The 27,778-nt window shown below is 57.7% G+C and overlaps 1 protein-coding gene across 4 annotated transcripts; it reads left to right on the top strand.

Annotated features, from left to right (window-relative positions):
- The first annotated feature begins 462 nt into the window (after positions 1 to 462).
- Positions 463 to 27,092, top strand: LOC148051830 (maestro heat-like repeat-containing protein family member 7). Of its 4 annotated transcripts, none has more exons than XM_087735232.1 (22): positions 463 to 527; positions 4,149 to 4,366; positions 4,645 to 4,729; positions 10,092 to 10,191; positions 11,677 to 11,725; positions 12,375 to 12,411; positions 17,898 to 17,992; positions 18,210 to 18,335; positions 19,123 to 19,243; positions 19,465 to 19,551; positions 20,291 to 20,395; positions 20,692 to 20,872; positions 21,344 to 21,450; positions 21,868 to 22,017; positions 22,223 to 22,377; positions 22,759 to 22,906; positions 23,606 to 23,743; positions 24,436 to 24,612; positions 24,699 to 24,854; positions 25,159 to 25,260; positions 25,677 to 25,779; positions 26,115 to 26,616. In XM_087735232.1, the coding sequence occupies exons 8-22, from the start codon at positions 18,295 to 18,297 to the stop codon at positions 26,486 to 26,488; spliced, it is 2,145 nt and encodes a 714-aa protein (XP_087591358.1). In that variant the 5' UTR covers positions 463 to 527; positions 4,149 to 4,366; positions 4,645 to 4,729; positions 10,092 to 10,191; positions 11,677 to 11,725; positions 12,375 to 12,411; positions 17,898 to 17,992; positions 18,210 to 18,294; the 3' UTR covers positions 26,489 to 26,616. The 4 variants fall into 4 exon arrangements, with proteins under 4 accessions (XP_087591358.1, XP_087591357.1, XP_087591356.1 ...); XM_087735231.1 differs by having other exon boundaries at positions 10,092 to 10,186; XM_087735230.1 differs by lacking the exons at positions 463 to 527; positions 4,149 to 4,366; positions 4,645 to 4,729; ... (1 more) ...; positions 11,677 to 11,725; positions 12,375 to 12,411 and adding exons at positions 17,292 to 17,409; positions 18,656 to 18,735 and having other exon boundaries at positions 26,115 to 26,174; positions 26,464 to 27,092.
- The last annotated feature ends 686 nt before the right edge of the window (positions 27,093 to 27,778 follow it).

The following is a 27,778-nucleotide window of genomic DNA, read 5'->3' on the forward strand; positions in this document are numbered from 1 at the left end:
GAGGGACAGGGCTCTGTCCCCCCTTCTGGCCGCAGGAGGACGCCCTGGGCCGCGCCAGCACAGGGCGTCTCTCCTCCTCAGCGCCCGGGGGCAGCGAGGCCTGAGGGAGGCCCTGGGTGCCGGGCTCAGCCTGGCCGCTGCCAGCGGCTCCCGGCACGCAGCTCCTCCTGCCCAGGGCGGTGGCTGGAGCACAGCCAGAGCCACCCTTTGGGAAAGCCGTGCCGGTGCCCAGCAAAGCCCGGGCAGCTCCCCCCCGGCCCTGCCCCTCGCCCTTCCCTCCCCTCCCGCCCTGCGCAGGCCCAGCCCCCCCAGCCGCGCCATTGGCCACGGCGGAGCCAATCGGCGGAGCCGGAGGCGGGCTGTCAGTCAGAGCCGGGTGGGGCGGGGCCGGAGGGGGCCGAGGCCCAGGGGCCTGAGGAGAAAGGGGCGGGAGCCGGGCCGGGGGCAGCCGGGGCCCGGGGGGAGCAGGGCCAGGCCAGGGCCAGGGCCAGGCCCAGGCCACAGGGCCAGGGGAGCTGCAGGAGCAGGTATGTGCCAGTGGGGATGGGCCTGGGGCAGGGGCCTGGAGGCCTCACCGCCCACGGGCCCCGCCACGGCCCAGTCCCCAGCCCTGGGCCCGAGGGCTCAGCCCCAGGGCCAGCCCCAGCAGCAGGGTGGGAGCGGTTCCTGCTGCTGCCCCCAGGGTCGCCAGCCCCAGCCCTGCCAGCTGGAGGTGGGTGTTGGATGTCCGCAGGGCAGGGGAAGGCAGAGTGGCCTCCTCTCTGCAGGCGGCTCCGGGCTTTGGGGCAGGCATGCTGTGGTGGGGACAGGCCAGGGGCCTTTGCTGTCCCCTCCTGTGGGTCTGGTGCTGATGGACAGCCCCGCCTCTGCCGACAGCCTTTGAGAAATGGGGATTTCCAGACACGGAGCTGTTTCTGCCTCCTGGTGGGAGCACGCGCCGGGGCGTTGTTGGCAGAGCAGCCGGTGGGGAGCGCTCCTGGTTGGAGGCAGCTCCCTTGGCAGATGCTTGGGCAACTGCCAACCGGCCCAAAAACTTTCTAACGCCAAATTGGCATTCAGAAAGCAGGCCTTCTTTATTGCAGCGCTGGGTGCACGGGGGATACCTCAGCCCAGTGTGCATGCCGTAGGTCACGCCAGCAAAGTGTTTATCAAACTTAAAACGCACCTACTCCTTAATTTTCCGAGGAAAGTCACTGATATTGCAGTTATTTCCCAGAAATCATTACCATATTTCCCCTCCCACCGGAGCATGCGCTGTTTGATTCTGGGGCTTCTTTTGGGGGCCCTTGGTGGTCGTTCTCCTCAAGTTCCAGCTGTCCGCTTGTTGACCTCGTTGTTTTTTTCCACCTCAGCATGCTGATTTGGCTGTTTCCTTTTGTTAAGAAGACAGCTGTGACACTCGCCAGTGTTCAGGGAGTTTCTTGGTTTCTGTTCAGACTGCCCATGATCTTTGTGCTGAGCTCACTCTTTGATTCAGAGATTCCTTCTTACCTTACAGGCCTCTCCTCTGTCCTTGGTTTCTGCGGGCATGCTGATTCACTTCCTTCCTAGCTCTACTCTGTCCTTGGGAGCTGTCAGTTGTTGGTGACCAACTTCTTCTAAGCTGGCCTTGATGATGAACGTTTTGAAGCAGGCCTTGGTAATGAACTCCTTTTCTGAATCCCACAGGTAACGCTTGTGCCCCTCTCTGGGCCCCAAGGTGGGATACCTGCCTGTCCCCCCACCCAAGCTGTGCTGCGGGCTTCTGGGAAACGGGGGTACCGAGGGCGGATGGTTTTACCACAGCCGGGAAGGTCCGGTAACCTGTCAGGGACTTTTTTTTTTCCTGGTGCTTGCAGTAGCAGGTTATTTGGTTTTGTCAATGTATTTTTTCTGAGGAAACTTCACCCAGGAAAGCGCAGCGTTTAGCTCTGGTTGCTCTCTGTGTGGATTGTGCCTGTCCTCAGCCAGGCACACAGCAGCTTTCAGAGGAGGAATGGGACTATTCCAGGGTGAGGTGAGCAGTGGGGATCCCAGGCCTGTTGTGTGTAATGCAATCAGGGGAAAATGTGCGGTTAGAGCTGCCTGTGTTGCTTCCCCCTTGGATTGCAGTGCTCCCCTCTAGTTCTCTGTAATCCTCGCTTCTACGAGTCGGCTGCATCGGGTTTAACTTTCTGTAAGTTGCTGGTACACTTTGCAGGTGTTTCGACTTGGTTCTTCCGAGGTTTGAAAATTCCGTGTGCAGGTCTCTCTACTTTCTTCTCCCCTCTGTCCCACAGAACCGTCTGTGCCTGTAGGGGCTGCAGAGTCTGTGTTTGCTCCCCGTGGTGAGGAAAATACGGGCATGAAAAAGAAAGAGATAGCGATTCTGAAAAGACCCCTTTCTTTGTGCTCCTTTTCACATTCAGTTGCCTGTTGTGGGTTCTTAAATGATGCGAGTTACTCTGAGTCTTAGCAATCCCTTGTTTGCACACCTGTGCTCAGGAGGTGCCTCAGAAACTCTGTTTGGGCGTGGCTTCTGTCGGACAAGTAACCGTAGCCCTTTCTGGAAAAATAGCTCCTGGGTGAGTTAGTTCCTCAGCCATAACGGCAGGGTTTCTGTTGGCATCTGCAAGAACTCAGGAGCAAACCCTGCTGACGGAAACCGTCAGGAGAAAAGGAAGGCTGTAGAGATGAGAACAGATCTGTAGAGCTGCGCTGCTTTCCCCCGATGGTGTCACACCTCCTGGCACGGCGACTGGGTAAGGGTGCTCTCAGGGTGTTTTGTCACCTTTTCCAGTGCTCACCAGCAGAGAGCCAACGGCCCTGGGGGAAGGGCAGCACCCCCTTCTTTGTGCACCCCAGGATCTTGTCACACTGCAAGCTCCTGCGCCAGCAGAAGCGGCTGAGAGTCGACTTCTTCAAGGAGGCTGGTGTGGGCACGAGGAAGATGCCGGGAGCAGACTTCCTTCAGGTCATCAGGGGGGATGCAGGGAGCAGAACGGGAGTGACCTGCTGCCACTGCCGTATGTCCTTGCGTGCAGAGCCAGGCTGGTTCCAGTGGAGGCAATGGTGGCGGTTCAGCAAGGGGCACTTTCTCTTGTCGTACCCTCAGAGGACGACGGCCACAGTCTGGGAAGCTGGAGGGGAAAGGGAGGGCAAGGCTGCGAGAAGTGGGATGTCCTCTAGAGCGGGTTGTGGGAGTGAGGGTACCCGTTGCGTCATGGTCTCCAAAGAGAGTTGCTGCTCAGCTCTGTGGCTGCCTGGATCCTGCTGCAGACACTGATCTGGCATCACACTTCCCAGGGTCGATACTCGACCTTTCCCCCACCAGTCTCGTATCCGTATTCTCATTGCGCTGCCTTCCAGCACATATCTGTGCAGCACTGCTCCCCCTGAGCCTCACTTCCCCCAGGGCAGAGCGGTACGGAGCTGTGAGGAGCACGCTCAGGTCTATGAGGGTTCAGCAGTGCAGGTGTTAACTGCTACTCTAGTCCAAGCCAAAAGCAGCCTTCTCAAAACGCAGGGGGCTGGGAAGTTTGGCGTGTTAACAGCCGAGAGGTCTGCAGAAGGAGGAGCTGGAGAAGCCAGGGGATGTACAATACTGCCGTCAGCCCAATGGCAGGAGGGAGGTTATTCAGTCCTTGGGGTTGGGCTGGAAATCTGCAGCCTGCGGTGTAACGTCCTGTGCTGGGATTTGGTAGTTAGCACTCATCATCCAGCTGATCAAAAGCAGACCCTCTCTGCAGGTGTTGGCGGCAGCTGGAAAAGAGAGATTGGGAAGACCTTGCTTTTGAAAACGTAAGCCAGAGCAGAAGCCTTGTCCTGTACCTGTGTTGTCTTTCACTGCAGTTTTCACATCTGAGAGAGAAGAGGCATTTGGCTGGCCATTTGTAGGACTGCCTCTTTTGCAGATTAAACATCCCTTGCCAGCATGGAAGAGAACTGGGCATGGACAAGCAAAAGCTTGGGGCAACTGCAGCGTAGGGATGGGGGCAGTCTGTCATATTTCTGTCAGGCTCAAAAGCTACAGGATGTTTCCATTGCAAGAGGCGAGTGTGTTGGGAGCTCCAGTCTCCCAAATTCCAAACCCTGTGTGTGAAAGAGTGCTGAGCCCCGTTGTTTCTTTCTGCTGCTCTCTAACGCAGTTTCTCTGGCTTTTTCTTTGGTTGGTTTTTAATGCCTGGTAGGTGTCCAAGCTCCGTTCCATCAAGGCACTTGCAAACCTGCCACTTGCCCAGCTTCTGCTGGGGGCCAAGCCAAAGGGATGAAGCCTCGTGCTCGTAGCAAGCCCAAAGCAAAGTTAAAGCGCTGAGACGTTCCCCCAGTCAGCCCGGAGCCAGCGTGCAGCTGCGATGAGATGGAAGAGCCTGGGAAACCATTCGTCAGCAGGAGGCGATGGAAGAAGGTATGGTGCATGTGGCACCTGGGATTAAGCGATACGCTCAGTTTCGTGTCTGGACCAGTACTGTGCTTGCCCTTTGACTAAGCCCCAGTTCAGAGCAGAAATTGTTGTCACTCATCGTGGGTGCCAGAGTGTTGTTCCTGCTCTCTCCTCCCCGGTGCCTTAATTTAATCTTCTGTGTCTAGGCAGGGCCTTGATAATGCTCCTGTGTGGGCACTGTGTATGTGAATGGCAGGTTTTCTGCATAGTTGTGACTGATCTTTCTTGCTTCTTTTCATGAGGAAACTCTTGATATGTACTGCGCAGGAACTATAGAAATGCAAAGGAGTGATGAAGAAAGAGGTGCCAGTCAAGGAGGGAGTTCAGGTTAGTTCTGGTTTTCAATTTTCTTGACTGTGTTCTAGCCAAAAGCCTTGTCTGAAACAATTGCAATGAGCTGAACTACTGGGTATTTCAGTAGCTTTCAGATGACCACCTTCAGTCCTTGCCCCAGCAGGTGGAAACACGGGATGGAGGTCAGCACGTGCTCCCTCAAGTCGTAGCGGGGCTTCCTCAACACCATGGTGGGGATGCTGTTCCTGGGGATGCTGGTGGCAGCCCGCGGTGGGGATGCTGTTCCTGGGGACGCTGGTTGCAGCCCGCGGTGGGGATGCTGTTCCTGGGGACGCTGGTTGCAGCCCGCAGTGGGGATGCCGGCGGTGGGGCTGTCAGCAGCAGGCCGGGGCAGAGCTGGCGGTAGCAGGGGTGTGGGTACGAGGCCGGGGTGGGGATGCTGGTTTGGGGGCGGTTGTTCCTTTAGGAACGGCGAGGTGGCGCCGCGGCTGCAGCCTGTGCCAGGCAGGGGCTTGGTGTGAAGGCAGCAGAAGTGGAAGTGGCGCTGGGTGGGCCTGGGGCCAGCAGCGTGATGGTGGGCAGAGAGGGCTCCCACATACCAGAGCGGTGAGGGCGTCTGCCCTGTCTTGCCCCTGCCCCCACCGCTCTGCAGCTTCCTCCCGGCCCAGGGGCTCCTGGGGGCTGCCCCGGGGGGCTGCAGCGGCGTGCGGCCCACTGCTGCCGGGAGCTGTGGGGCGCGGCCTGGCCATGACACCAGTGGCGCCAGCAGCTGGCAGCACTGTGTCACCCGTTCCATTGAACGTATCGCAGCCCCCGGGCAGCGGGGAGCCGTAGCTTGAAGAGCATGGGGCCGGGGGACTGGGGCAGGCAAGGGTCCCCGGGCCGGGGCAGGGCTCGGGGCCAGAGCCCCGGGCCAGAAGTTTAAGGCCTCCGTGCTGCGGGGTTTCAGTAGACGGGCTGCATGAAAACTGTCCCCTCTGGTGCGCGAAGGGCCTTTACCCCTGGCATCCCTCTGGCTTCTAGATGGCTTGGCAGGCACGTTGTTGCTGTTGGATGCTCTCCGCTTGCTGCATCCTGCCTGCTGCCCGCTGCCACACACACCGTGCCGTGCCCACCCACCTTCCCCTCCGACAGCGTTTTTGAGTTTTTGGGCACCTGGCACAACCACCCTCTTCTTCTTTTTCTTTGGTGGGATGCTGTTGCGCAGGGAGGTCTCTTGTGTCTTGGGGGCGCTGGCTGGTGCGGGCCGCTTGGCCTTCTTGCCGCCCATCTCTCCCGATCTGGGCACCATCTGGCAGGAGGCGGCACCCGGCGGCAGCAGCAAGCGGGTCAAAAGCACCCGGGGCTGCCTCCGCAGCGCCTCCTGCACCAGTTGGGCCATGTGGGGCGGGTGACGCCGGGGGGCAGCCGGGGGGCTGGCCAGGGGACTCAGCAGCGGGATCCGCAGGGGGCTCAGCAGGGGAGTCTCCGCAAGAGCCTTCAGGGGATCCTTGCGGGGACTCTCCACAGGACTGTCCTCTGAAGTCTCCGGAGAGCTCTCCTCAGAAGTCTCCGAGGGGCTGAGTGGCAGCCAGGTGGGGAGGTCTGCCGCCACCGTGCCCTGCTTCCCCTCGGGGTCCTGCAAGGGGGAGGCCGGCCCCCCCCAGAAGGGGTCGGCGTCCTCCAGCATTGCCGCTGCCAGGTGGTCCTTGGGGCAGTTGCCCTCCAGCCCGCTGTGCCAGAAGTCGGGGACTTCGCTGAAGGAGGCGGTGCTGGCAAGGCTGTCGGGGACATCAGGGAAGGTGATTTCACCGTCCCCCAGCATCACCGCTGCCACTTGCTCCTTGTTGCAGCCGCCCTCTGCCCTGTACTCCAAGAGGTGGGGCAGCTTGTTGAGGGAGGTGGTGAAGCTGGGGATGACGGGGACATTGGGGACGGTGTCCTCACCATCCCCCAGCCCCGCCGCCACCGCTCGTTCATTGGGGCAGCCACCCTCTGCCACGTACTCGGAGAGGTCAGGGAGCTCATTGAGGACGTCGGCGGTCAAGTTGGGGACGTTGGTGGTCAAGATGGTGTCCTCGCTGTCCCCTAGCCGCGCCGCCACGGTTTGGTCCTGGGGGCAGTCGCCGTCTGCCACGTGGTCTGAGGAGTTGTGGAGCTCACTGAGGGAAGCAGTGCTGGTGAGGCTGTTGGGGAAATCAAGGCCATCAGGGACAGTGTCCTCACTGTCCCCCAGCCCCGCCACCGCCACTCGTTCACTGGGGCAGCTGCCCTCTGCCACGTACTCGGAGAAGTCAGGGAGGTGGCTGAGGAAGTTGGTAGCGTCGGGGACATTGTCGACAATGACATCACCATCCCCCAGCCCCGCCACTGCCGCTCTCTCTTTGGGGCTGCCGCCGTATGCCCTGTACGCCAAGAAATGAGGGAACTTGTTGAGGTAGGTGCTCAAGTCGGGGACATTGGGGACGGTGTCCTCGCTGTCCGTGATGTCAAGCCAGGCGAGCACACGGCTGGCGGTGGTGTCCTCTGCCTGCTCAGGAAAGGCCTCGACGAAGGCATCTGGCCCCTGCTGGGGCAGATCCGTGGGCTTCCCCGGGGCCCCCGGGGTGGTCACCGCTGCTGAAAAAGGAAACAAAAGCAATTGAACCCCGGGGCGATGCCAGCTTTGCTAAGCTTGGCCACCCGACCATGGGCTCTGCCACCCCCCAAACCTCACCTTTGGGCTTCGTTGTGGTTCTGCCGGTCGGCAGAGGCAGGGTGGTCTGGCGGGGGCTGGCAGCAGGGACACTGTCCTCGATGGCCGCCCCGTCCTTGCTGGAGGCCTCCGATGGCTTCTGGGCGCTGCCGGCAGGGTGAGGAGCACAGGGGGGCCTGTGGGGTTCAGGGTCTCCCCCTGGCCCCTGGCCCCCAGCCCCAGGCCCATCGGGTGGTGGGGCACCAGTGTCCCCATCACCACCTGCTGTCCCCAGCCATAAGCAGGGGGACAAGGAGCGGCCACGGTGGGGAGCTGCACACTGCAGGGGAGCTGCATGACACGGGGAAGCTGCACAACAGGAATGAGCTGCAGCATCGGGGGGAGCTGCACCACAGGGTGAAGCTGCCCCCCTTGGGGGAGCTGCCCCCCTTGGGGGAGCTGCACCCCAGGAGGGAGCTGCACCCCAGAAGGGAGCTGCACGACAGGGGGGAGCCGCGCCATCGGGGGGAGCTGCACCACGGGGGGAAGCAGCACCACGCCGGGGAGCTGCACCACCTGGCCTGGGGCCCCCAGGGGCCCCGGCACCCCCTGCCAGACAGTGGCCTGGGCCAGCTGGGAGGTGACGGTGGGCACCTGAGCAGGCCTGTGGGACACCGGCAGCCCTGGGCCAGAGGAGCTCAGCATGCCGGCAGTGACCGGTGGCGGCATGGCCGGGGTGGTGATGCTCACGCTGGGCACCTCCGATGCCATCGGCAGCCGGAGAGGGAACCTGTCTGTTGGGGGAAGTGCAGAGGAGCAATGGGGTGGAGCACCGGGAGGAGCGGGAGCCTGCTGCTGTACCTGCCATGGCGCTTGGTCCGGGTGGGGTTTGTTGGGGGCAAGCAGCCCTCGTCTCCACGGCGCTCATTCCGCCAGCACCTGCTGCAGCCAGCCTTGCGCTGGGTTGATTTTTCCTACTGCAACAGCTGCCCATCTCAAGGATTGCCCATCCTGCTGAGGTTTCCTGTCCTAACTGATGGGTTCCCACCCACACAATGGCTTTTAAACCGCATGATGGTTTCCCATGCCAATGAGGATTTCTCAGCCCCGTCATGGTTTCCTAACCCAAGGGTCTCCCATCCCCACGATTTCCCATCCCAAGCATGATTTTTGGGGGGAGGTGAATTTCCTGTGCAAGGGGAAGGGATGGGGCTGGCACTGGTGTCCCTGCAATGCCGACACGTGTGTGCTGCCCCATTCCAGCCCGGTGGTGGGGATGGGGGGATTGGGGCGCTTTTAGGTCGTTTTTGTCCTCCCCCTCTCTGCCGTGGCAGGGGGGCAACCGCTGCTCTTGATCCCGACGTCCCTGCGGTCGGTCTTGCTGCAGTTCCGTATCTCTGATGGCAGATAAGGGGAGGGTTCCCCAGAGGTGTTGGAGGGGCTGGGATGCTGGCGTGATCTGGGTAGTCCAGGGGTATCCTTGCTTCTTCAGGGTGGGGGCTGTCCTTCTCCTCCTTGCAATGAGCTGGGGTCCTTCAGTCATGCTGACTGAACCATGACTGAGCAGTATCCAACGTAATCTGGATGGATCTTAAGAAATGTCATACAATTTCCTACTCTCAAGACTAATTGCTATGATAGTTTTTCCTAGCAATGAGATGTTCCTAGCAGTCCCTCCTTTTCTTTTGACCATCAGGGTCACACTATACCCTTCCTTCTTTAAGTCGTATGTGGAGCATATAAGGTAGTAGAACACTGGAAACGCACAGATAGATAATTACAAAGCCAAACAAGAGAGTGACTACAACAACCCAAATCCTTCTAGTTCACAGGCCTCTAGCTAAGTCTGGGAGCCAAGAGGTTAGCCACCCAACCAGATTCAGGAGAGATCCCTGCCTTACTTCATGTAGTATTTTTAAATGAGTCTTTCTCTTGTTTCTATCCGTTTCATTTTTCTGGTCTTGACTGACATAAAACCCCAGCAGCTGTTATTCGACAATGCACATTCTCTGTCCTGTGCTGCTGAAAGGTGCTCTAGGGCTAATCCATTCGTGCGGAGGCGCCCGAAAGAGAGAGCGCCAGCGTTTGTGGGGCTGTGAATGGGGTTGCCTGGATACTTGAAGCGCAGCAAGAGCTTTTGGTCCTGGCCCCTTTGGTGTGGGAGGAATCCCTGGCCGTTCGCCGTTCCCAGGCTGGGCTCTGGCTGTATTCAGCGGGCCAGGGAGAGGGACTCTCGGGAACTTTTCTTTCTCCCTGCTTCCCCCCAGTTCCAATCTCTCTTAGAGGTAAGGATGATTTGGCTTCCTGGGCACAACCTAGAGAAGGGAGAGCCAGGATGGAAGTGTGGGCTGGTCTCTACCTTCAGAGCTGTAGGCTGGCGTTGGAGTTCCTGTTTGCTCATTCTAATTTCTTTTCCATATCCTACACTAGGTAAGCGTGGGGACAGCAGTGTAGTCCTCCTGCTGAGAAGCTGGGCTCAGTGTAGAATGACAAGAAGCCCACCCTGAGTGATACGGTGGGAGGCAAGACGGAAAAGGAGCCGTTGAAAATGAAACCGTTCTTGCTGCTTGTGTTTGATATCACACCTGCAGGTTTCTTGAACTGTACGATAGAAGCGCGATGTTCGATATCAAATTTGGCTTTTTTAGCTCAAAGGGGTTCTCTGAAGTGCTGTGTAATTAGATATCAATATACGTTCTTACGAATTGACTAATGTTTTTTCTGTATTTATGTTGTTTTCAGAATACACCGCTGATAATGCCCTGATTCCTAAGCACTCATCGGTCGTTGTTAGAAGAATCCCTGTTGGAGGAGTTAAAGCTCCCAGCAAAACATAGGTTGTGTAAGGCTCCAACAAGCATTGTATTCTTTGTCAGGGGTTTCCATGTGTTAACTGTTTTAACGGCTGTTAGTTTACAGAGGCATTCCGATTGTATCTTTCTTGTTAAAGCTGCTGTTAATTGTTGTTGTCCTGGGGTAGATTTTAATGTATCCGTTTGACTCTTTCTTGCATTTGGGGAAGGGGGGGGCGGGATATGGCAGGTATTCCTACGCCCCAAATCGGGGTCTTTTGCATGCTAGCTCTAGAGGAGAGACCAAGGGTTGCCAGCTGGCGAACCATGCAAACAAGAAGTTCCACTCCTCAGGGATTCCTGCTAGTTTCCTAAAGACAATGTCCATTTCAGGCAAGATAAAACCAACACTATCCTAAAGCGTGTTTCCTTTTGTGTCAGTACGATGAAGGAAGAGTTAATCCTTTCCAAACTTGAAAGTCAGGAAGCGGTTTCACATGTTACCAAATGTTGCTAGTTCCCTTTCTAAGTCTGTTTTTACCCTAAGCTGATCTCTGTGCTCCAGGTTTTAACTCTGTATTCTGTATTGCTGAGATTTATGGAGGACAGGGAATTGGGTGTCCTGATTAGAATGACAGCTATTCAAATGCAGTCCTGACTGGAGGATTAATGCTGTCAGTTAGGTATCCATGCAGTCCAGTTCTCTCTCAGCTACATTGGCATTGTTTGACTGGTCATGTTTTCCAGCCTTCTTCTAGGAATTCTGGATGTCTCAGCGTTGTGCTTATAAACACGGCCTTGTTTTGGGGGCTAATTTCAATGCGTATGCTTAGCGCTGTCTTGTCAATGCATCCTGCGTTTCTGGCTGGATGGCACCCTCTCCTGGTATTGTAATGCTGCCCTGAAAGGAGAGGAGAGATGCTGCTGGCATCAAAGCTCAAGGCAATACCCGTGTGTGGGGATAAGGAAAGAATGGCACTGCTGTTCTCCCGTAGAAAATGAACCGGGCAGCTTAGCTTTCTATCCCTTCAGCGGGAAACGTTGCAGAAAGAACCGGTAGAGTGGTTCCTGTTTGGGAATGATGAATGTATGCTGTCAGGGTGGAGAGGCCTTCAGCAATGCGTTACTCGCCTTGTAGCATGTTCTTCAAGGGAAATGGATGAAGCAATCCTTGTGTGGTAATCTAAAGTATTTCCTTGTACTTCCTCATCTGCCGGAGGTGCGTGGCTGTAATTGCCAGCCCGGTGGTGTTCTAGCAGTGGCAGGGAGCACGTGCCTTTCTATTTGTACAGAAATTCCAGAGCAGCCTTTGAATTGCCTCTGCTCATGGGACACTTTGGGTGATGTATGAATTGGTTGCTAACTACGTCAATGCTTGCATGTCTGAGTCAGGATGAGCAGCATGCAGGGACAGATGAATGAGCGTGTGGAATCTCAGCAAGTTTTCAAACGTAATAAATGTTGCCTAGAATATTGTAGCATTTTCAAGATTATCTTCAAGCAAGTTCTGGCAATTAAGACTTTTTTTTTTTTAGTTTGTCACGGGGCTCCTAAATCGCACAAACTCCTCGGAACTGCTGTCAGGTGAGATATCTACTGCTATTTTTAGTCAATACAGCATATGGAACACATGTAGTATTTTGGCCCTTTCCTGGCCAAGTGTGGTAGATATCTGAACACAGGGCTTGGGCTCCCACAAAGAACCACTGTCCTAAAGACTCTGCTGCTGACATTTCTGTTATTTCTTGATTTTTTTCACTGAAGTAGACTTGCACTTGGACGTGTCTAGGCTATGACTGTTCTTTCTCAGACACTCAAGTACTCTATCGGGTACCTATTTGCAGTACTAGGGGTGTAGAGATTGGCTAAAGTGACCTTTGTGTTTTGATGGCTGATGATTGAAGAACACAAAACTGTAGGACAGACTTCATCTTTTTGATACTGATGTAGCAGAGACAAAATACCTGAGGGCTTCCTCTTGCACTGTTGTGTTCTGTCTCTGTAAGTCCTAGAGTGATTTGTGACAAAGTAGAAATGTGATTGTTGGGCTTCTTTTTAGCTGCACTGCATGTACCAAGAGAGAACAGTTTCTGTGTACGAATAAATGTCCACATTCACTAGACTATCAGAACATCATGTTTGGATGTTCAGGTTTTAGAATCTGTTTTCACCGCTTTATGTTGGGTACAAGTGCTCTGTTTTAAGTTCTGATCCCCTGTATTTCTTCTTCCAGAAGTCCAACTGAGCCAGTGAGCCGAGCATCAAACGCAGTATGTAAAAACGCAGACTTTTTGCTAGACACTGCACTTCATTCTAAACAATGTAACCTTGTATTACTTTTCCAAACATTACCTTTATGTATTTCCCAGTAAAAGACAGCATATGTTGTGAATAGAAGGGATTTGATTCAGCATAGTAAAAACTGAGTAATGCCATCGTTCGCACAGTTCTAATGGGAATACTGGTATTTGTGCCTAGGAGTGCATTGTGTTTCATCTTGAATCTGCTGGAACATTTCCTGAATGACTTTGAGTTGTACAGATAATGTATGATCATTTTGAGATCACGTAGGTGCGAGGTTTGCCCAACTGAACGTGGTGCCCTGTTCTACATCTGTCTGTCTCTAGCTAGCAATATGGATGTTTGTATAGGGTGTCGTGTGCTTTTTGTTTCTTGCAATAAAAATGGTTTGGAGCGTATTTTTTGCCATTTTCACCTTGTATCACTTAGCTTTTGGTTTTAAATCCGTTTTGGCCTCCTGGTTTTTGAAAATGTTATCAAAACCCCCTGAGAAACCATGATTGTTAAAGTTGGGACTGTTTCTTACTTTTGCCTTGGGCGTTCAAACCAATACCAAAACCAACATATCCCTTATGTTTGGAGGACAGTTCTGTGCAGCTGAATGATTCCTTTTTGTGTCCTTAAATACCTGGGTATTTGTTCCTACAACTGTGAAATTGAAGTGCTATTGTTTGGGCCCCTCTGGGTACATAAGTGTTTTGAATCCCTTGCCGTGAATGTCAATAGCGTTGCTACGCAAAGTGGTCTTCTAGAGCTCTGCAGTTGATCTTTCCGCTTTACCTGATGAAGCAGTTGAGTTGAACAGTTTGTCTGCAAATGCAAATACCTGAAACCCAGCGTACACGCTTTGGCACAAGGTTAGAGCCTGGTGCATTTGTGGGTAAAATGCCTGTCATCTTTCTTACCTTCTGCCTGCAGTACTTGTTTGGAGCTCGGTGACTTCAGGCTCGCCTGCTGCTTTACTTTCCCAAAGGTGAAGCCTTTCTTCAGTCTACCACCGCTTTGAATGTACCTTTGGAAAAGGGGCAGCGTTTTTCTTCAGGTTTGAAAACACTGTCCTGCTGCTGGTAAAATATAAATAAGTAACCCAAGGAAAGACTTATTTTGCCAGGCAACTATGCTGTGTTCGTAAAAGCATAACCATGTGCATGTATGCCTGATGAGACACTAGCTGATTCATTGACAAACTCCACTGAAAAGAAGTTTCCTGTAGTGATGCTTCCTTCTCAAATAAACTCCAGGGGTTTTTTTAAGTCCTCTTAAGCTGAAACTTGACAGCTTCCTTATCCCTTTGACGTTTAAGCAGCTGTGAGTATTTGACAATTAAATTGGTGAAGGACCTTGAGAGGAGGAATGATGCTAATGGACACCTGCGGAATAATGTGAAATGGTTCTTTAAAAAACAATAAAAGAAAAACTTGTGAAGAAAACAGTCAGGGTAGCTGATGTTTTCTATCCCCCAAAATCACTCGGGCAGGAGTCTGAAGAGCTCTCTGTTAGTAATGCTGTTGGTATCTTTCCTGGAGTAATGGCATTGAGTCCAATTCCTAGAGGCTGAGTTGAGCAGCTTTTAGGTATGATTTTTCCTGACATGCGGTCACTATCCTTGCTTAGAGCTAGAGGTATGTGCAAAATTTTGCTAGGACATCTGGCTAGAAGTGTTGGTTAAATAGTCCTGTATGTCGGATTGCAGTGCAAGTCTTTTGCATCCTGGACAAGTTGCCAAAGAAGCAGTGAAGTTGAAGGGACTAAGGTGGCATTTTAAAATTGAGCTTTACTGTCTTCAGGCTAAATTGTGCTTTCTTGATGGTTGATACTGCGCTGTAGCCATGAAGACTTGCTCTCTTTGCATCTTTCTGCAACAAAACTGATATGCACTGCACGTAGCTGTGGAGTAGTGAAAGCTGTGCGTGTTGACGTAGCAGAAGAGGCCAGTCTACAGCACCTGAAGTCAATGCACAGCTCTGGTGGCTCCTGTGGTAGAAGTGGCAATAGCCTTACCCTTCCTGTATGCCACTCCTTCTGGACGCTGTGCAGGCTCAGGGACAGCCGCCATTTCTGGGGACCCGCCTGGCGCTGGCAGCGGGGTTCTCCTGCTCTTGCTGTCCTGCGAGGCAGGGACAACGGAAAGCCCTGCACAGAGCCCCGAGGGCCCTTTTCTAGAGCCTTCCCCCGGAGTACGATCATGCTATCAAACTAGCAATAGGGTGAGCTATGAGTCATCCCTCTCATTATCCTGGGAATGTTAGGTAGAAATAGGTCTCCCTAAGGAATATCTGAAAAAATATTAACGTGTTTCATGCGCAAAGAACAAAATGGAATCCAGAGAAGAACTGGTATCTTCTGAAAGTCCAACTCAAGCTGTCCACACTTGGAGGGAGACAGAGGAGTGTGTTTGCGAATGCAAGCATCCTTCTGCATGGGCATGGCAAAGTGATGTCATGCTCAGATTTCTGTGTAGATCTTGGCAAGGACGTTCAGAAGAAAAAGAACCAGAAGAAGAAGACACGGAAAACAAACTTGGTGTGTCCTGTGCTTAGGCCTGTGCTCTGAACAGAGGACCATTTCATAAGTCGACAGCAAGCTGACACCTGCTCGTCAGCAGACAGTAAAGGAGAGCCCGTACGGGAGTACAGGCACAGCCAGTTTCCATCTGCGGTCTTAGCAGGGGCGGTCTTGGCCCATCAGTACAAAGAGGACGAATGCAGACCTTCCCTTGACAACTTCAGTGTGCTTTGACATGGTTTTGAAGACAAAGGGATGTAAACCAAGGAGACATTCACGTGACTTATTTCTTCTAATGAACTGATTTATTGGTCCTTTTGGCATTTTTCATATCTGCAAGGTAACAGAAATCAAAAGTCAGTGGGACCCCGCTTTTCCTGACAGATAGTAAGGTCTGAATTATTGAAGAGGCAGAGACCAACAAAACCCTTGGTTAGGCAGGCTTGAGAGTCCATCAAAGGGCCAGGAAGATGCTGAAGGGACTCATCTGTCCTATGAGGACAGGCTGAGAGCTGGGACTGCTCAGCCTGGAGAAGAGGAGGCTCAGGGGGCACGGCATCAATGTGTCTTGATACCCAAAAGGAGGGTGCAAAGAGGATGGAGACAGGCTCTTTCCAGTGCAGGACCAGAGGCGATGGGCACAGCCCGAAACACAGGAGGTTCCCTCTGAACATCAGAACGCACTTTTTTACTGCGTGGGTGGCTGAGCCCTTCCAACCTCAACCATTCTGTGATTCTGTGATCTGTGACTGCAGACATCATCAAATAGCGTTTGTCCTCTCTGCTGCCCACCTTAGAAGTCTCTAGAAATCGCTAAAGGCACAAATAAGGAGCGGCTTGGATGCTGTTCAAATCAGCCACCTTTCCTTTGGATCCCAACGAGATCCGTATGTTTAAAGAAGAAGAATTGCTGAACCGCCCTTCAAGCTCTCTGTCTGTCGGCCTGTAGGGGAGGGGACTGATGGAAAATGTTAAGACACTTTAGGAAAGAGAGCATATTTTGTTCCGGTTTCCTCTTCTGATAGCATCTGGTCAGCAATACAGCATGTTAACGTTCCGTCGACAGTTGTAACACCAAACAAGGATCAGAGAGAGGAGCAGGTGTAAACGGCTTTTTGCTGAAAGAGATTCTCAGAACGGAGGAAAGGCTGTGAATTGTAAGATGCCAGAAATTGTAGAAATGTGGAGAGAGCATCTCGTCCCATCTGTGGTGAACTCCGCACTGTGGCCAGTGTCGTATCCTCACGGGAATGATTAAAGATTAGCATGAGATTCCAAAAGAACTGGTAAATGTCATTAGCAACATCAAAAGTCAGTTGGGATAGAAACACTCGGTTAGGATCCTAGCCTTGCACTTTCTTATGCAGCTCCGAGCTGAAAGCAGACAGTGGTATTTCCTGCTGTGCTGCAGGGGAGAAGTTTCCACATTGCTAAAAACCCAGCATAAGACAGCCCTGCCTGGAGCTACCATTCCCCACAGGCCAAAAGACTCCAATTATAAAACTTCTGTGCAGCCCGCGCAGCAATGGGCTTCCCACCGTTCTGAAAGCTGGGAGGGGGAGCAGGCCATCAGGCAGGAGAAGTGGCCCACAAGATGCCCATGGAGCGCTGGAGATGGCGCTCAGCCAGCACCAGCACAATGAGGAGGGCTTCTCGCTCGCGGTCCAAAACCAGGCCAAGAGAAAAGCAGCAAGAGAGCAATCTCCATTTGTGAAAGGTTCCCAACTCCTAAAAGGGCAAACTCCGTGGAAGATGCTTCCTTTTCTTTTCCCTCTTTTCTGCATAAGCTCTTCCTGTTTGATAGGAGGAAGAGAGGAAGTGACAAAAACTAGGACTTGTGTTCAGCTTGACTAAATCTAACATCGCCAAGGGAGAGAAGCAGCGCTCTGGAGTGCACAGAAGGGAAGGGAAGGTCCTGGGGGCACGCTGGGACGCGTGAACACGGGGCTCTGGGCCAGTTGGAGAGCAACAGGGAGGTCTGCAGGGAACATGAGGGCAAATGTGGGGCTTGGGGCACGCCAAGAGGACCCAAGTGCCCAGGGGTCAGTGGGCCTCGTGACGCCCCCAGAGGACACCCTGCCCCTCCCGGCCTGGGTGGCGGGTCACAGTGGTGCCCTTTGTGACCCGCCTCTGTGACACCCTGTGGCACTGCATATGGTCAACGCGGTCACAGCCCCCAGCCTGCAGTGTCCGGCAGGACGGCGACGGGACAGGGCGGGAGCCTGGAGCTGGCGAGCAGCCCCTGAGCACAGCCCACGTCTTTCCCCGGCAGCCCCGCGGTGCCAAGGCATTTTGCCAAAGCTTCCCCCTTCCCCACCCCTAGCCCTTTCCTGCGTCGCGCAGGATGGCGGAGAGACCCCCCAGCCGCCCCAGGGTGGCCTGGGAGGAGAAGAGGGCTCCCCAGGAGAGCAGCTCTCCACCGCAGCCCTACGAGGTGTGCGTGCCCCAGCCGCTGCAGAGAAGTAAGTGAGGGGCCCCGCCGGGCTGGGCAGGGCTGGGGCCTGCACCCTGATCGACGCCAGGGTCCTGTTTCCCGGGCACAGCGGCAGTGGGGGTCCCACGGGCGGGGAGCACGGCACTGGCGGAATGCTGCTCGGGGCTGGGAGCTGGCCCCAGCACAGCCTCCCCCAGGGCGGGACGGGGCTCCTGCTCCAGGCTATGGGGCAGCAAGAGGCAGCTGGCCTGGAGGGAGGCAGCAGTGGTGGGGGACGGGCACCTTTCCAGCCTGTCTGCAAGCGAGTTCCTAAGCCCGGTGCACTTGTGCCTTTCTGTGCCGCACTGCGCTCCAACATCGCAGCCCATCTGCCGGGCACCCTCCAGGCCAGACACCCATGGGGAGACTGCGCCAGGGGAGTGGGCACGGGGCCGGATGGAGGGCAGAGCTCCTCCGTCTCCTTGCATTTGCCTTCAGCCCCTCTCTACAGCCCTCCCTGCTCTCCTCCTTTACTAGGTGCCCCCGCTGGTGCATCCAGCTGGCAATCTCTGTACCGAGAGGAAAAAGAAGCCGTAGAGCTCATCCAGGCTTTTCTGAAGAGCTCAGAAAAGGTAAGCGTGGCTATTTCCATGGTAGCTGTGCCTGCGTCTCCTGACGGTGGCACCGGCTCTGCTGCCTGCTGCCGGGGCTGCTGGGGGGCTGGTGGCTGGGCAGAGCTGCTCCCCCCAGGTCTCCTGCACAGCACTGCAGCCCCAGGGCTCCAGTGCTGCTGGCCATGTGTCTACCCTCTCACGCTCCCCGTTTGTCTCTCTGTCCCCTGGCTGCCAGGAGGAGGCCCAGAAGATACAGTTCCTAGAGACCATCTGCACCCTGTGCGAAGCTGCCAGGTGCAAGGGCTTGTCACAGGGCCTGAATGCGTTCTGCCACAGCTTTGAGTTGGCAGAGAATATCAAGGTGAGGGGACACCTGGCAGGTCTGGGGACGGGGGCAAGGTCCCCGGGCACCGGCACAGTGTGCGGGCAGTGTGCGGGCAGTGCACGGGCAGGGGTAGGGCAGGGACAAGTGTGAGTGGACGCGGAGCTGCCCTGAGGGGACTCGGGTGCCGCTGAGAAGCCCTGCCAGCAGAGACCCCATCACCGGGAGTGGCAGGGGGCACGCTGGGGTTGGTGCTGGGGCGGGGGCAGAGGGTCTCCACCAGCCCCACCGCCTGGTGCTGGGTCTGCTGGCACTGGCTGCTGGTGGCTGCCAGGTGCCATGCCGGTTGCGCTTTGCAGGTGCTGCTGGAAGAGGAGCCCAGGGACCACCTGCACACAGCGGTGCGGCAGCAAGCCATGCTTGCCATCGCCGCCTTGAGGTAGCTGCCCAGCCCCTGGTTTGGCTGGCACCTCTCCCCGTCCCCCATCCAGGCAGAGTCCAGTAGTGCCGTCAGAGGGACTCTGCTCTGCCCTGCTCGCGGCTTGTTGGGAGGGCGTAGGGGAGGCCAGAGGGATCGTGCAGCTGCCTGCCATGCCTCGGCTCTTCCCCAAAGCGGGAGGCGGGAGGCAGGAGGCGGGAGGCTTGCCTGCCAGGACTGTCCTTTGGCCCAGGCCATGTTGGGGAGGGAGGAGGTGCCTCCTGGCAGGGCTCCCTGCACACCCTCCATCCCTCTCGGGGACCCCTGCTCCAGAGGCGCGTGGCCACCTGCCCAAGGCATCGAGGCGCCCAGCACCAGTGTCCAACAGGCCCCTCTCTCTCTTTGCAGCAAAGTGGAGATGGTGCTGGAGGGCAAAAAGAAAAGCCTCTTACAGGCCTGCTTCAGGAGTGTCTTCTTGCTTCCTCCAAAAACGGACATGCAGGACCTGGACACTGCTCTCTACTTTAACGTAAGTGCTGGCTGAGCGGCAGGAGTCCCTAGTCCCTCTGGGCTGCTCCCTGGCCGCCGTGTGCTGAGAGACACCCGGAGATCCAAGGCAGGGCAGGGGCTCGGCTTTGCTTTCCCACCCTCCTCCCTTCACCCGCAGTCCTTGGCGTGGGGAGTTCAGATCCATCTCCAGGGTGAGAGGGACTGCAGAAAGACTGCCACAACCCTTTGTCCTTCTTGCAGACCCTGGATACCATGGATACCATGCTGTGGACGCTGGTGCTCAGCTCTCCTGCCTCTGGCTTCACGCAGCTGCAGACAATCTTACAGGTGTGGCATTGGCAAAGAGTGGGGTGCGCAGGGGCTGTTCCTGACGCTGGAGGGACGGGAGTGTCCACTCTCGAGTGGATGGTCCCCACCCCAGTGCCACGCACAGAGCACATTGCAGGGAGGGTGCCCAGCTCCCTGGGGGAGCCAGGGCTGGCCCACCATGCTCTTCTGGCAGCCCCGTGTCCCCTGGCTGCACTCAATGTCGCTTCCCCTCTGCAGCCTCCTCCTGTGTCACGGCAAAGCCTTGCCCATGGCACTTCTGGGCCAGCTCCGTCCCCAGAGCTTTCCTTGCACCAAAGCGGTGGCAGACATTTGACCCCTCTCCTTAGGCACCTCAGCGGTGGCAGCTGGTGCTGCTCTTCCCCTGCCTCACCGTCCCTCGTGCTTTCCTCCCCAGATCTGACTGGGGCAGAGAGCCACTGAGACCTGCCTGTCCTGCACAGGCAGCCCAGCCCTGAAGCTCTGTACTCCTGGCTTCCCAGGGGGCCGTATCCCCATTGCCCCACTGCAGACCCTGCAGGCAGGCTCCTGCCCAAGAGCCCAGCCTTCACTGGAGAGGGGACACAGGGCTGTGTTGTGGGGGAGGGCACGGAAGGGAGCAGGCACTGCCCTGGGGGTGGCATCTGCCCACCTGCCTGGCCACAAGGGCTGCGTGAGTCCAGCCAGGGCTTCAGCAGTGCTGCTTCTGCTGGCGCGGGCACCAGCTCCCAGGGCACGTGAGCACTTTCTCTCCTCCCAGATGCTGCTGACCTTCGTCAACTGCCAGAACGCAGCTGCGTGTGAGAGGGCTGTGGGGAGGATTGGGAGGCTGAGCGATTTGCTGGCCAGCTCTTCCTCAGTGGAGGTAAGGAGCCAGGCAGCCTCCAGCCAGGCTGTCTCCCCTTGCCTGCACACCAGAGCAGCCTGAGCTCAGAGATGCCTGCGAGGCAAGCCTGGGCAGCGACTGAGGCATTCAGCAAGGCTCTGCCCTGGAGCCAGGGTCTTGCTTTCTTTCTTTTTCCCATGCTCTTCTCTCCCCAGCTGGCTGCTTTGGGAGGGCCCTCCAAAGCTCTGACTCCCCGGGGATCCTTCCCTGCGCAGCCTCTTGGGTCGCAGCTGCTGCCCCTCAGCCCTTCTACCTGTCCTGCCTCCCTCACCCAGGTCCGGAGCACCTTTGTAGGAGACGATGACAGCCGTGCCTGCCAGACAGAGATCCGTATCCCCATCCTGGGACAGCTGCTGGGGCGTCTCATCCTTTGCCGCACTTGCACGAACTGGGAGATCAGCTGGGGGGCTTTGGATGCTCTTCATCGCCTCTTCAGGTTCATCCTGCGGCAAAAACGTAAGAGGAGCTGTGGTGGGCTGTGTCCCTCCACACACAGGCATCTCCTCAGATGCCTGCTTGTTTCCCCGAGTGTTGCAACGGACCGTTCTTGTGCCTGCTGGAGGCTGTCCAGGAAAGCCTGCCAGCTTCTCTGTCCCTCGCATCTCAGTTATTCCAACAACGTGTGAGTTGTGTGACTGCGTGCAGAGTTCTAGTTCCTTTGAGCTTCCCAGGCCGTGAGCGTTTGCACACATATGCTTGAGGCAGGTGTCTCATCCTTCTCCATCGTCCCTGAGGTCCCTCTTGTTCCCTTCGCCTGTCGTCACCCTTTGCTTTATACCCCTGCCCACCACCTCCTCCCCTGACTGTGGGTCGGAACCCCCCTCCTCAGCCATTCCTAGTTCAAAGCTCTTTTCACCATTTGCTAAGCTTGTTGGCAAAGACACTTTGTCCTACTTGATCACTTGTCTGTGATCCCCTCCTGTTTAGGCACGATGCTGCCAGAGGATAATCCAGAGCATCCGCGGCGTCAAAGGGAATGGAAAGCTGAGAACACCACCTGGCTTTCTTCGCCCAGCACCAGCAACATAACAATGGTAATGAGCTCCTCCCTTGCTGGGCCTCTTGTGCCCAGAGATCCAGAATCAGTGGGGCCGGCATGGCCTCACTGTCCCTGGTGAGAGGGTTGCTGCTGTCCCCGAGCAGGGACTAGAAGGGGCTGCACTCCAGTGTCCCAGCATCAGCTCCAGCCCGCCTGGCCACCAGCAAGCCCTGGTTCTCTGTAGGGCCGGCACGCTGGGCTCACGACCCCAACCCTCCTCCCTCACCCTGAGGGCCCTCTCTTCTCCTCCTCCACCACGCAGTACTGCAGCCCCTGCTTCCAGCTTTCCTGCGGGCACCGCTGCCAGCACTGCTGGGCCATGTCTTGCCAGAGCTGCTCTCACTGCTCAGCTAAGCAGCACCATCAGGGCGCTCGGTGTGCCATGTCTTCCCCGCCTTCCTTCCTCCCATAGGCGTTTGGAAAATACCTGCAGCCTTCTGAGAAGAGAGACGTCGTCCTCGTGGCCATTGAGGCCATGAGAGACTCCAGCGTCTATGACAAGGAGGAGGCGAGCAGCATCCTGGATGTGGCTGGGAGAGAGCCTGCCTCCTGGCTGACAGAGGTAAGCGGCCTGTGGCTGCCCTGCCCTGAAGCCCTTTCAGGCACTGTTCCTCCCTCCCTCCCTCCCTCCCTGATGCAGGTGCCTCAGGCACCTTGAAGCCATCTGAAGCCAGCAGAGCAGGATGGGAAGAGCAGCAGTTTGAGAGGCAGCTGAGGAAATGGCTGCATTCCAGTGGCAGCACCATCCTCACCTGTGTGCCCTCCAGGTGCCAAGCATCGTGAGGTGCATCTATGAAAACACGGCATGCATCCGCACGGCGTCAGCCCGGCAGAGCCTGGACTTGCTGCTTCTCCTGATGACGGAGCAGTGCCCCAGGGAAGTGGTCGCGAGCCTGCTGAAGCTCTCTCCATCGTGTGACAGGTACTGAGCCCAACAGCCCCCGTGGGCTTGTGCCGTGTGGGGAGAGGGGCCTGGAGACTTTCTGGCTGCCGGAGCCACGGGAAAGCGCAGGACACCCCCAAGGAGCAGGGCCCTCCAGCCCACGCCACTTTCCAGCCCTGGTGGATGTGCCAGGCCCGCAGTAGCCAAAGCTGGCCAAGGCAGCCCAGAGCCCTGCCACGAGGTTCCTCCCTGCCCCATGGGGAACATTGCCTCAGCCCCCTCCTCCTTGCCCGGGCAGGGACCCGGGCACTCCAAGCGAGGGGTCGGGAAGGGCCAGGACAGCCTGGGTCCTGTGGGGCTGGCCCGGGCACAGTGTGGTGGCCGAGGCAGCCCTGCTGACAGAGCGCTCTGGGCCTGCAGTGCTGCTCTGGCCATGTGGGACGTGATGCTTTCCCAGCCCCACACCCTGAAGAAGGTCTTGAGGGAGCTGCTCAGCCAGCTCCAGGACCAGCGGCTGCGCAGGGTGTTCAGCTCCAGCACAGAGGACGCCTGCATCCATCACTTGGCTGTGAGTGACCAGAGCAGTCCTTGCTCACCCTCGGGGCTGTGCCTGCCTCTTCAGGCAAACAGGCACGGCCCTCTCCCCTCCCATCTGCCCCAAACAGTCGCCTTCTCCAGGACATAGGGACACAGCCCCTTAGGGCCAGCAGGGACCCGCCCAGCAGCAGGTTCCCCTGCGCCAGCCATGCAGGGCCACCCCACGCTGCTTGGGCCCCGGTGCACAAACACGAAGCCCAGGCAGCCCCTGCCTGCCCAGGCAGCTCTCTGCTTCTCCCCTGCCTGCACCCCTCTGCCCTGCTCTGCAGACTGGAAGCCTGGGGCAGGGCAAGGGCTGGGTCAGGGGCAGAGACGTGGCCTTTGCACAGGCTGAGCAGGCTGCAAGGTTGGGGGCAGGAGACATTCGTCACCACTCGCGTGTCGTGCCTCCTTTGTGCCCGCTCTTGCTGTTGCATCGCTCCTCAGAGGCGTGAGAGCAAGAGGCTGCCGATGCTCAGAGGACAGGAGGAGCCGGCACAGGCAACCATGTGGTGTGCGGCGAGGCGCAGGGCGCGGGGAAGCCAAGCGGCCCTCCACGGGCAGAGCTGCCCCTGGGTCGGGCTGTCTGGCCCCGGTGCCCTTGCCCTGAGCTGCCAGTGGGAAGCAGGAGCCACACGGAGCAGGGAGCCCAGTGGGCTCTGCCAGTCTCTCACTGCCGCCTTTGTTTCAGCTGCTGGCCTCCAGCGACATTGAATCGGAGGAGTTTGCTAGCCTCTACAAAGTCCAGAGGTACCTGAGGCGTCCAAGCCTGGTGCTGCTCTCGCTGGTGCTCAGAGGCCTCATCACGCTGTCGCAGAGACCCGAGACGGTGAGCAGGGCCTGGTCAAGTGAAGCCATGTTGGCAGCCTGGGGCTGGGGAAGTGGGTAATGCGGTGGCTTGGCCTGCCCTGGGAGTCAGGAGGTGGGGTGACAGCTCCAAATGCCCCTGCTGTCCCCTTCACGGGCCCCAGGCTCCTTCAGGCTTGGACCTTGCCGCTGCAGCGCAAGGAGAAAAGCTCCCTCACCAGCAGCTCTCGCTCCTGGCTCATCCCTGTGGTGCCAGGCAGGAATTTCTGCTCTGCACCGAGGCAGCCAGCGCCAAGGTGCCTCAGTCGAGGGAGCCCTGTCCCCAGAAGAAGCGTTCTGCTGAGAGAGGGGGATGAGCCAGAGCCCAGGGTACAGCTGATGCTAGGGGCTGACTCTGGGGCTGGGGCAGTGGGCCTCTGTCATGACGGGGTCACCGCCTGCTCATTGCCAGCTTGGAGATGGCTGCCCTTCCCCGCACCCTGCGGTGCACGAGCCGTGGGGGTCCGCAGAGTGCTGCCATGGAGGGGCCTGGTGGTGGCTGCCTGGGGAGCTTTCCAGGCCCGGAGGGTTACCAAGCCTTCTGCCCCTTTGGTTTGGGATTCCTGTGCCACCTGCCAGGAAGGCGGAGAGGAGGCTGGTGCTTAGTGGCCAGAGCATTTTTGCCAGGGTGGTCTTTCACCGCTTCACAAGAAGAAAATTCTGTGCTTCCTACAGGCAAGAAAAATGCTGGTCCTGCTGCCGGACATCATGGAGACCCAGCAGAATGCCAACACTGACAACAAGATGAAGGCCCTGCTTGTCTTCAGAAATGTGATGGGTCATATGACGAGGGAGGAGGCCAGCCTGACCGCTCTGCAGCTGGTGGAGAAGCTCCTGCCGCTCTTTGATGATGTAAGGCTGCTGTGATGTAAGCCACGCTGACGCCCTTGCTCAGGGAGCGGCTGTTGCTGACGTCCTCCTGTTCTCCTCCCTGCCAGGAGTCCAGCCAGCTGCGAGAGCTCTCCATCTGCCTCTTCAAAGAGGTGCTACAGATGGTGGTGGGGAACGACAAGCGGCAGGTGAAGGAGAGCGTGCGGAGAAGCCTGCTCCCCCTCTTCTTCCGCATGAGTGACGAGAGCGAGAGCGTGGCCAAGGTAGAGATTTCAAACGTGACCAGTGATGCGGGGAAGGGCGTGCTGCCAGCACAGGGGTGGGCTGGGCATCAGGGAGGGGCAAGGGCTGCTGGCAGTTGGCCTCTTGGCGTCTGTCTCACCCCAGGCTCCAACTGCCCGAGTCACTGAGGACAGGGCAGAGCTGCCCTCCTTCCCTGTCCCAGTCCCACCACTGCTGCAGAGGATGGAGATGTGGGGTCCCCTCCCATCCCTGCTCCCCACAGTCCTGCCCCTGCAAGTGTTGGAGGCCAGGACTTTGAGCCCCAATCCCTGTCCCCCTCTGCAGGCCTCTCAGGAAGCCCTCCTCGTCGCTGCAAAGCTGCTGAAGTGGAGGCAGCTCAAGCACCTGGCCCAGACACAGCAGACCTGGAGAATTGGGGAGTGCTTGGTGAGGACAACCCCCAGGCCCAGGGCCCGGGCTGGACAAGGGGTGCCCCTGTGCAGCTGTGCCTGGCCTGCCCTGCTCCAGCCCAGAGCCTGCAGCCTGGAGCTGCATCCTCCTTCCCTGCCCCCAGGCACAGAGCCCCCCAAGGGCTCTTCTCCAGGCTTCTCTCCCCTCCCCACCCTCAAGATGTCGAACGAGACCCTAGCCCAGCCGGGCCCTGGCAGTGGGACAGAGGGCTCTCAGGACCTCCAGACCTGCCTCTGCCTGGGGCTTTCTCTGAACCTCAGCCCCACAGGGCTCCTGGCTGGGAGATGGGAAGGGCCTGAGGTGGGAGGGGGACCGGGGGTGCTGGGAGGAGGGACCGGTCCGGGTAACTGGGGAGGGCCTGTGCCAGCCCCATGCCCTTGTGCTCTCTCCAGCTGGTGCAGGACAGGAGCAGACTTGAAGACTATCTGAGTCAGAGCCTGCCGTACTTGAAGGATGCTCAGGTCCCCTTGCGAGAGGCGGCCGTGAGGTTCATTGGTGAGCCACAGCCCCTGGGGACCCTCCTTTGGCAGCCTGGCCCCAGTCCCAGCCGCTGCACTGGCAGCAAGGGGCAGCCGTGTGGCTGCCAGAGCCCCGGCTGCCCTGGGCAGGGCCTGGGCAGCCAGGGGCTCTGGGCCTCCCTCTCCCAGCCCTGCCCACGCAGGTGGGCTTGGTGGCCGCCCTGCTCAGTCCCACCCCGCCTCGGGTCCCGTCCTTCCCTGGGGTCACCCTGCTGAGGGGGAGGAGGGTGTGCAGCCAAACCGGCAGAGCCGGGAGCTGTGCTGCTGGGAGCACGCTGGGGAGCGGGAGGTCTGACGCAGCTCTGTGCCTAGGGCTTGCTGCGCGGCACCGGAGGGACCAAAGCGAGGAGAAGCTGGCTGAGCTCTGCAGCGGTGAGCAGGGGCAGTGCTGTGTGTGGCGGGGCTGGTGGGGCAGGGGCCCCAGCCTGGGCAGGGTGCTGCCATGCCTTGCCCTGCTGCAGGGAAATGCTTCAAGGGCAGGGGAACATCTCAGGGGCATTTGGGGCGCTCCTGAGCAGCAGCTTCCAGCTGATGCCTTTGTCCCACCTGCTCCTCCTGGCCAGGGAAAGGGATGGGTGGGGCTGGCATGGTCCGGAGGGGATGCCTGGGGGTCTCTGCAGATCGGTGGGCTTCAGCTCTGTTCTCTTTCCTCCTCTTGCAGCCCTACAGCTTTTGGAGAAAGATGATGAACTCTCAGTCTCATCCCTGGCAATTCAGACCGTGCTCATCCTGAGATCTCCCAGGAAGCAGCCAAAACGGGGATGGGCCCTGTGGGCGCTCTGCTGCTGGCCCTGCAAAGCTGGGCAGAAGTGAAGCGCTCTCCAAGAAAATGGCTCTGTTGGATTAAAGCTGGAAGCACAAGTCCGAGGCCATGGTGTCCTTCACACAGGAAGCACCCTGAGCGTGCCCACGGCAACACAGCACACGCGGACGCAGGGCGTCCTTGCCGCAAAGCCCCAGCTGCCCTGCTGGACTGCCACACCTGGAGGTTTCATCCTGCTGTTCAGACGCGGCCACCTCTGGCATGCTCTGGGCTTGCACATCCTTGTTTGGGAGCCGGGGGAGAAGTTTCCCTGTGGAGAGGGAGCAGCTGTGCCCTCAGGGGCACCCTGCCCCACCTCCTCTGGGCTGCTGAGGCCGGGCTCCCAGCCCTTTGGCCTCTGCCCCGACACAACCCCCTCACCAGTGCTTCTTGTCCTTCTACACTGAGCCCAGCTTCTCAGCAGGAGGACTACACTGCTGTCCCCACGCTTACCTGGTGTAGAATATGGAAAAGAAATTACAATTAGCAAATAGTAATTCTACCCGTAGCCCATATCTATCTAGTCTATAGCCTACAGCTCTGGACACACAGACCAGCCTATATTTCCTGTATCTGCTTACTCGATGATGTGTCCAGAAAGCCAAATCCTCATTACCTTTAACAGAGAGTGCAACGGGGGGGGGAAGGGAAAGAAAGAAAAGGTGGAGAAAAGGAAAAGGGTGGGCACACAACTGAAAAAGAAAGGAGCGCAGTTATCGCGAAGACCAGCGCAGCCCCCCTCGCTCTTTGATGCACGCAGGTGTCTGCGTTCAGATGGGAACCAGCAGAAAAACCCTGACAGGGCTCCTTTTCACTGTCCTCCTCCCTGCGTGCGTGCTGGGACCTCCTCGTTTCCCCAAAGGCCTCCCAGACTCCCAGGGGGTAGCAAACAACTGCACCTGCAGAAGCAGAGGGGCGGCCGTGCCTCGGCTTCGGAGAGGCCCAAAGCCGCCCTGGGCCCCAGCAGCCCCTGGCGCCCCGGCATTTGCTTGGCCCCGAGGCCCCGCGGGGCCTGCCAGCACCGGGGACCCCCGGGGACAGAAGCCAAGGACAGCGGTCAGCCCCCGTGGGGAGAGGGACAGGGCTCTGTCCCCCCTTCTGGCCGCAGGAGGACGCCCTGGGCCGCGCCAGCACAGGGCGTCTCTCCTCCTCAGCGCCCGGGGGCAGCGAGGCC

This window comes from Nipponia nippon, unplaced genomic scaffold (genome assembly GCF_047370975.1).
Source record: "Nipponia nippon isolate SJK-2023a ecotype South Korea unplaced genomic scaffold, ASM4737097v1 scaffold_53, whole genome shotgun sequence".
Lineage (NCBI taxonomy): Eukaryota > Metazoa > Chordata > Aves > Pelecaniformes > Threskiornithidae > Nipponia > Nipponia nippon.